This window comes from Humulus lupulus, chromosome 8 (genome assembly GCF_963169125.1).
Source record: "Humulus lupulus chromosome 8, drHumLupu1.1, whole genome shotgun sequence".
NCBI classification, from domain to species: domain Eukaryota; kingdom Viridiplantae; phylum Streptophyta; class Magnoliopsida; order Rosales; family Cannabaceae; genus Humulus; species Humulus lupulus.
In genome coordinates, this window is record NC_084800.1 from 77,785,967 (window position 1) to 77,793,193 (window position 7,227).

The 7,227-nt window shown below is 38.2% G+C and overlaps 1 protein-coding gene across 1 annotated transcript; it reads left to right on the forward strand.

Moving 5' to 3' along the window:
- The first annotated feature begins 398 nt into the window (after nucleotides 1-398).
- On the forward strand, nucleotides 399-5,515 carry LOC133797889 (probable pectate lyase 18). The gene is made up of 4 exons (XM_062235986.1): nucleotides 399-1,092; nucleotides 1,449-2,346; nucleotides 3,105-3,310; nucleotides 5,134-5,515. Exons 1-4 carry the CDS (start codon nucleotides 956-958, stop codon nucleotides 5,411-5,413), a joined length of 1,521 nt encoding a protein of 506 aa, XP_062091970.1. The 5' UTR covers nucleotides 399-955; the 3' UTR covers nucleotides 5,414-5,515.
- Nucleotides 5,516-7,227: the final 1,712 nt, after the last annotated feature.

A 7,227-nucleotide genomic window follows, 5' to 3' on the forward strand; every position in this document is an offset into this window, starting at 1 on the left:
TTTTCAACTGCATGAGCATGCCTAGATTGCTTCTTCTTTTCTTCTTGGAAAAGCACACTTTATACAATTAAGTGATCCTCTAATCTAACTTAGCAAAATAGAAAATTACTGAATAAGGGAACGAAAACCCTCCAAGCTTGATTAAATATGATATGGAAATATCTTAATTCTTAAACCTATGAATCTTTCATTTCTAAACCAAACTCGAAAGCAAAATAAGACTTTGTCTACACTCGTAAGTTGGAATACTTCTGTTCTTCCCCTCCGCAAAGTATCTCAATCCGCAGCCGATTTATTAAAATAATAATAATATTTATAATAATAATAATACCCCACCAAAAATAAAATAAAAATACAAAACAAAACTCCAAAAAAAGGGCAGCTTAGCATTTTGGATAAGTTTTTTCTCTTCTTTTCTTTCTCTCTCTCTCTAAATTATTTAACTTTTTAGATCGATTTTGCTCCTTTTCCTAGAATAATTAACATGCACGGTAGGAATGTGAGTGTCTGAGATAGACTGCAAGGGGGGATTAGGAAGGAAGTAGAGAGAGAGAGACATTCCCTCTCAACTCCTCTCCCCCATCTCCAATGCCAATGGTGTTTCTCTCTCTCTCTCTCTCTTCTTCTTGATAAAAACCTAAAACCCTAAATGAAGCTTAACTCAGTTCCCACTTAACCTTGTCACTATTGTTGTTTGTGTTCTTATATTATAATAATTATTATTTTTGTTTATGATCTTGTTTTTATTATATAAACACATCACATTTTCCCAAAAAAATTCAGTTTCCTAAGACACAAGTTGTTGAGCGTTGAAGAATAAGAAGAAAGACATCTCTCAAAGAAGAACAGTGTCTTTTACGGAAGACCAAAAATAAAAAGGGAAAGAAATAAAGAACTACTTAGAAGAAGAGGAAGACAATAGTCCATTCATTGCATTATTATTGTTTTTTCAAGGATGCTATCTACCACCTGCATTCTCTTAATATGCCTCTCGAGCTTTCTCTCTCCCATTGTCAGAGCCACATTAAGCCTCAACCTCACCCTTCCTCACCAGCATCCTGATCCTGAAGCTGTGGTTCTAGAAGTTCAAAGGTAAAGAAAATAAAAATCCCCATCTGGGTTTTGCTCTGTGAACCGTTTTAGATAATGGGTCGTTTTTATTTTCAGAGATTTTGATGTTAAACACCAGATATTTCCATTAGGGGTTTTCCCCTATTTTTGGGTTTTAATGCCACAAGCGACTCTGTTTTTCAACGCATTGAAGACTCACAGTCACTGGGTTTTGAGCACTTTGATTCTTTTGTTTGAGCTTTTCAATTATTTCACTTTAAGAACAGAAAAACATTAATAAATAGAAAAACTCAAACTCGGTTTGGTTGAGCTCATTTGCTCTGCATTATTTTCTAAGTAACCAAACACTGCAATGCTCTGCTTTTCTCCCTCTACAGGAGAGTCAATGTCTCAGTATCTAGAAGACAGATGCTTTCAGTACAAGGTAAGGATCAATGCTCGACGGGAAACCCCATCGACGACTGCTGGCGCTGCGATTCCAACTGGCAAGCGAACCGCCAGAAGCTCGCGGATTGCGGCATTGGGTTCGGCCGTGACGCAATGGGAGGTAAGGGCGGCCAGATCTATGTAGTCACTGACTCTTCCGACCGCGACGTGGCCCGTCCCATCCCCGGAACGCTCCGCTACGCCGTGATCCAAACAGAGCCACTATGGATCGTCTTCTCAGCCGACATGACCATCAAACTCAAGCACGAGCTTATAGTCAACAGCTACAAGACCATCGATGGCCGCGGCGCTAATGTCCACATCGTCGGAAACGGCTGCATAACCCTCCAGTCAGTCTCCAATGTCATCATCCACAACATCCATATCCACCACTGCAAACCCTCGGGTCACGCAGACATTGCCTCGAGCCCCACCCACGTCGGTTGGAGAGGTGTATCCGACGGCGATGGTATCTCTATCTACAGCGCACGCAAAATCTGGATCGACCACTGCGCGCTGTCTTACTGTACGGACGGGTTGATCGACGCCATCATGGGTTCGACGGGGATTACGATCACAAACAACCATTTCTCGCACCATGATGAGGTCATGCTTTTGGGCCACAACGATGGTTACTTGCCAGACTCAGGTATGCAGGTTACGATTGCTTTCAACCACTTCGGGCCGGCGCTTGTGCAGCGTATGCCTCGGTGTAGACGCGGGTACATCCACGTCGTCAACAACGACTTCACGCAGTGGGAGATGTACGCCATCGGCGGTAGTGCTAACCCCACCATTAACAGCCAGGGTAATCGGTACATTGCCCCAGCGAACCAAAACGCCAAAGAGGTAAGAATCTTTGATGGGTAGTTTCGTAATTCACCATTTCTTTTTGTTAGAAGGGAAATAAATAAGTTACCTTTTGGTGAAAAATAAATAGAGGGGTTTTAGGGTATGGGTTATTGCCAAAAGTGGAATAGATGTTTTCATGATATTTTGTGCCTCTAAAACTTTTCTTTTGACTTCGGTTGAAATGGGCAAAATCTAGTGGGATTTTTTTTTCCTCTTACAAAGAATCCTATGGGTTGCTTTCATCCTACTTGCAACGGTGGCGCGTGAGTGATAGAAGCACGCGCCGCGTGATGTGGTGTATGGGCAGAAGGTATCTTGTGTCACGTCATGTCTGAATATTTCAACATGCAAAGTTATTGGACAAAATAAAAATGGTCCTTATTTATTTTTCTTAAATTCTGTTGAAAGTATTCTCTACTTTTTAAAAAAAAAAAATTTCCATGTGAGCAAGAGCTGTTAATTGGCTGTTTGTTGGAAAATTAGCTGAAGATTTGCTTTTTTTTTTTCTTTCTCTTTTCCTGTCTTCCTCCTACGTGGCAATAAAAAGTTGATTTTTTATTTTTATTTTTAAGTTTTGCATGAACAGAAGATTGAAAGAGAGCCACCGCGAAAGCGATTGTGCTTATGCATGCCAGGTTAGCCACCATTAGGGTGGCAGTGAGTGATAGTGTATTATTGCACGCGCTGAGACCGGCGCCTATTGTGTACGACCACGTGGACTGATGGGATTTTTCATGTTTGTTGGTTTGGTTTAGGTGACGAAGCGCGTGGACACAAACGAGGGAGACTGGACTGGGTGGAACTGGAGGACGGAAGGGGACATGATGGTAAATGGAGCGTTCTTTGTGCCATCCGGGGCGGGCCTCAGCACTCAGTACGCCAAGGCCTCAAGCGTTGAGCCCAAATCGGCCGCCCTCATCGACCAGCTCACCTCCACCGCTGGCGTTTTCGGCGACCCCAGGTAACCTCTTAATTACCCTTTTACCCTTTTCCACTTTTTTTTAAAATTTTTGTCTTTGCTACAATAAAGTCCCTGTTTCAATCTTACCTGTCACATTAACTGTCACCACCTTTTTTTTTTGTTAAAGTTTAGTGATTCACTATTTTTTTTCTTGTCTGTTTTTACCATGTTTGCCTTGTTATTTCACACCAAAAAAATTAATAATTCTCCTTATATTGAGGAAACGACAATTCAAAGAAGAAGAAAAAAGAAAGTTGTTTGCCGTTTTGAAGGGGAAAATGTTAATTATCAAATATAATGGTGGGGATTTGTATTCGTGGGTGCACGTGATCATGCGAAGTAATGGAATCTTGGCTCGAGCCAAACACAGCCTTGCAGTTCAATTGTCCTAGTCCTGGCTCAATTTTATTACCTGTCTTTGGAAGACAATGCCGTTGTCTTTCATTTTTTTATTGGCAACCCTTTTTTGCCCTTTTCGCAAAATTGCATCTTTTTATGACCTTGGGATTGGGTAAAGAGTATATACGTTATATACATCATGGTAGTAATACTAGTTCACCCTTTTGTGCTCGTTGGATGGCCATTTGTAATTTGTGGGGTCCAGTCGTCAGACATTTATTTGACCATAGCAGTACTGAAAGCTTTACTCTACTGGGTTTGTCCCCTGGTATTTAAAATCCTCTCTACCCGTTTCATTTTTGACATTTTAATTGATTTTTCTTTCTTTAAACAAGTCATTATAGAGGCACTGAAGAAAAAGGGGTGATAATAATCTTGTCATTCTACAAATTGTTTTGGTTATTTCATTGCTGCAAAAAGGTTGTTTTCCAATCAGAAGAAAATACATGTATGTGTATGGAGAAAAGTGAGAAAAAAAACCAGCAAGTGGGACTCTATTTAATAATTTTTTTGGGGAATTTTGACTAAACCATGGTTTGTTTGTATGGGGAATATGTGACTGGGTTTTTATTCTCTCTACCTGCTTTCCAGCCGTGAAGAGTGGACCCTTTTGTTGTTTTATCTGAAATTTTGGACCCCACTTCTGATATGATATGAACTGGACCAAGACTACTAACCAGTCACAGGGCACAGGTCATAGTACAGCATAGGAACCGGTGATTCACCAAGTCCCATGTCTATTTGCTTTCCTTTGCTTCTGTAGTCTTTCTTTACTGCCCTTTCTCTATTCTAAGTTTTGTCCTTTCACCACTCTTTCTTGGTATTATTAGTCTGTTTCTCTGCTATAATCGAGTGTGAGCTTTTTTAGAGGGCACCCTAGTTTGGTCTCTCACTAATTGGAAGAGACTGTCCCTCAGTGACCAAAAATCGAGGCTTTTGGCAATTTTGGGTGTTAGCATTTCTACATTATTTATCTTGTTTTAACTCTTTAGCTATTTCAAGTGTAGGTTTTGCTTTGCTTTAGGGTTTGTTAGGTCGAGTTGTAGTGTCTATGGATTCTTGCAGTGTTGATAATTTGGGCTGAGGACTTTCCAATCTTATATGTTAGTTTCTTCATTGGATATTTTATTACTTTATGGTGGCCCAATGTCCTATTTCTCTTTTATTGGAACTTGTTTATGAACAACCAAAGCTAACTATTACTTGGCCCCACAATGGTGTATGTCTTCGCCATCGTTTTGGTTTTAATATAGTTTCGGTGGATTGATGTCACACTCTAGTTGTCTTGTATTTTAAATATTGCATCAAATCTAATAAGCAAAATAAAGCTTTCAAATGGGTTTATTTTGGATTTGATTATTATTACTACATGAATATTGGTTGAGTAAAGTAATAATGAAATGTACATTAAAATAATGGTGTAGGGACCAGAGCGTATCACTACCTGGATTCAGCGGCGGTGGGAGCATAACAGGGGCCACAAGCAACACCGGGCATGGGACCACATCCGGCGGAGGCGGAGGCGGCGACGATGACTACTTTGGAATGATATTTGGGAGTGGCGCATCATCAGCAGCCGCCCCCTTGACTCCTTCCTCATCTTTCTCTATCTTTTTGTCTTTTTTAATTATTTTAGTCATCTATTTCACCACCAACTGTGGTGCTCAATTATCATTACCATTATTATTATCATCATTGTTATAGAAGCTTGACAAAGCAAAAAACAATATTATGTGAAATTTCATAATTAGATGAAGATGAGTAAAGAAATCAGAAAAGAAAAAAAAAAGAAGAAAATTTCGCAAATGGATTGGATTCGCATGGGTCCCATCTTTGTTTGTATATGGCCCATTATTCTAGTTTGAAAGGCAGAGAGCATGGAGTGACCTGTAACCACAGTGGTCCCTCTTTGTAGAATCTTTATTGGTTTTTTATTATTATTATGGGTAAGCAAAGCACTGAGCAGTGTTTGGGTCTATTCATATTAAGATACAAAAGCTAATTTTGAGGGCTCTTTTTGACTTGGGAGTGACGATTTTGATGTTCATTTTTGAGTTTTTGGGGTGGAGATTAAAACCACATGCGAAAGAAAAGTGCGGAATGGGCTTAACATGAGTTGGACTTTCGGTTCCCACTTCTCATTTACAGTCATTTTAGAGCAAAATAATCCAATACATATTTGGGTAAAATAATTATAAAAATACATTATACTACTTTATTTATATATTATTTTGGTGAATTCTTCAATCCCTCACAGGACTCAGTCCTTCAGTGTGGGGTCCAGCTTTGTTCTATTTGTCAAAATTTTATAGGATTTGATCTTTTTGTCACATTTGTTTTTGACTTGCAATGACCGGTTTGGTGAACCGGTTAGAAAGTTGTTGGTGATATGGGTGTAAAAAGTAGGGGCAAAAAAGTAATTCCATGTCCAAAAATATGTACAGTTGAAGAGTTGACCGTAAACTTAATATGAATTTGAGAGATATTTACGATTTTGGTAACGTAAGGATTGTGCTTCCGGCAAGTGATTTATATGTTATGTTGAGTGATATGCACTAATAACCACGTAAGTAAAACTGAAATATATTTTGTACTGTTTTGTAAGTTTTTTTAAAGTTTTTTCCCTGGACTTGATCGTAAACTTAAGGACTTGATTGTAAACTTAATATGAATTTGAGAGATATTTACGATTTTGGTAACGTAAGCATTGTGCTTCCGCCAAGTTATTTATATGTTATGTTGAGCGAGATGCACCAATAACCACGTAAGAAAAACTGATATATATTTTGTATTGTTTTGTAAGTTTTTTTAAAGTTTTTTCCCTGGACTTGATCGTAAACTTAATGACTTGATTGTAAACTTAATATGAATTTGAGAGATATTTACGATTTTGGTAACGTAAGCATTGTGCTTCCGCCAAGTTATTTATATGTTATGTTGAGTGAGACGCAACAATAACCACGTTAGTAAAACTGATATATATTTTGTAGTTGTTTTATAAGATTTTTTTAAAGTTTTTTCCCTGGACAAGTTTCATTTATTCAATATTGGGATGAATGAATCACTAACTAAATTAGGTATGGAAAAATGTTATTTAGATGGTTGATTAACTAGGAGAGTCAGTACTTGCTTGATTGATATATGTTTGACACTAACATGTTAATATCTTGCAACTAGTGTTTACATAAATTAAGTGTTAAAATATTCTTAATACAATATCATAAGTTTAGTTGAAATATTCTTAATACATAGGTTTAAAGTGAAGATCGCATTGGTGGCTTAGTGGATGAGGAAATTATAATTTTCTTATCAATTGCATGAAAAATTGGTTCAACCAACTGAGAAGCGTCGATTGTATGAGTGAGTCGTATTGGGGTAAGTAGAACGTCCCCAACCACGCTTTTGTAATCTATGTTGTAGTAATAAAAAACGTATACACTCATCTGGTTTAGTGTTAATACTTTTTCACCATTCGACCACACTTGCCTAATTCTTGTATCTAATTGTAACTGTTTTGG

What these genes read in the sequence shown, in the direction of transcription:
- LOC133797889 (XM_062235986.1), top strand. Translation starts at nt 956, where the DNA reads ATGCTATCTACCACCTGCATTCTCTTAATATGCCTCTCGAGCTTTCTC. An exon ending in CGAACCAAAACGCCAAAGAG is followed by an intron (nt 2,347 to 3,104) that starts GTAAGAATCTTT and finishes GGTTTGGTTTAG; the next exon opens with GTGACGAAGCGCGTGGACAC. An exon ending in GGCGTTTTCGGCGACCCCAG is followed by an intron (nt 3,311 to 5,133) that starts GTAACCTCTTAA and finishes ATAATGGTGTAG; the next exon opens with GGACCAGAGCGTATCACTAC.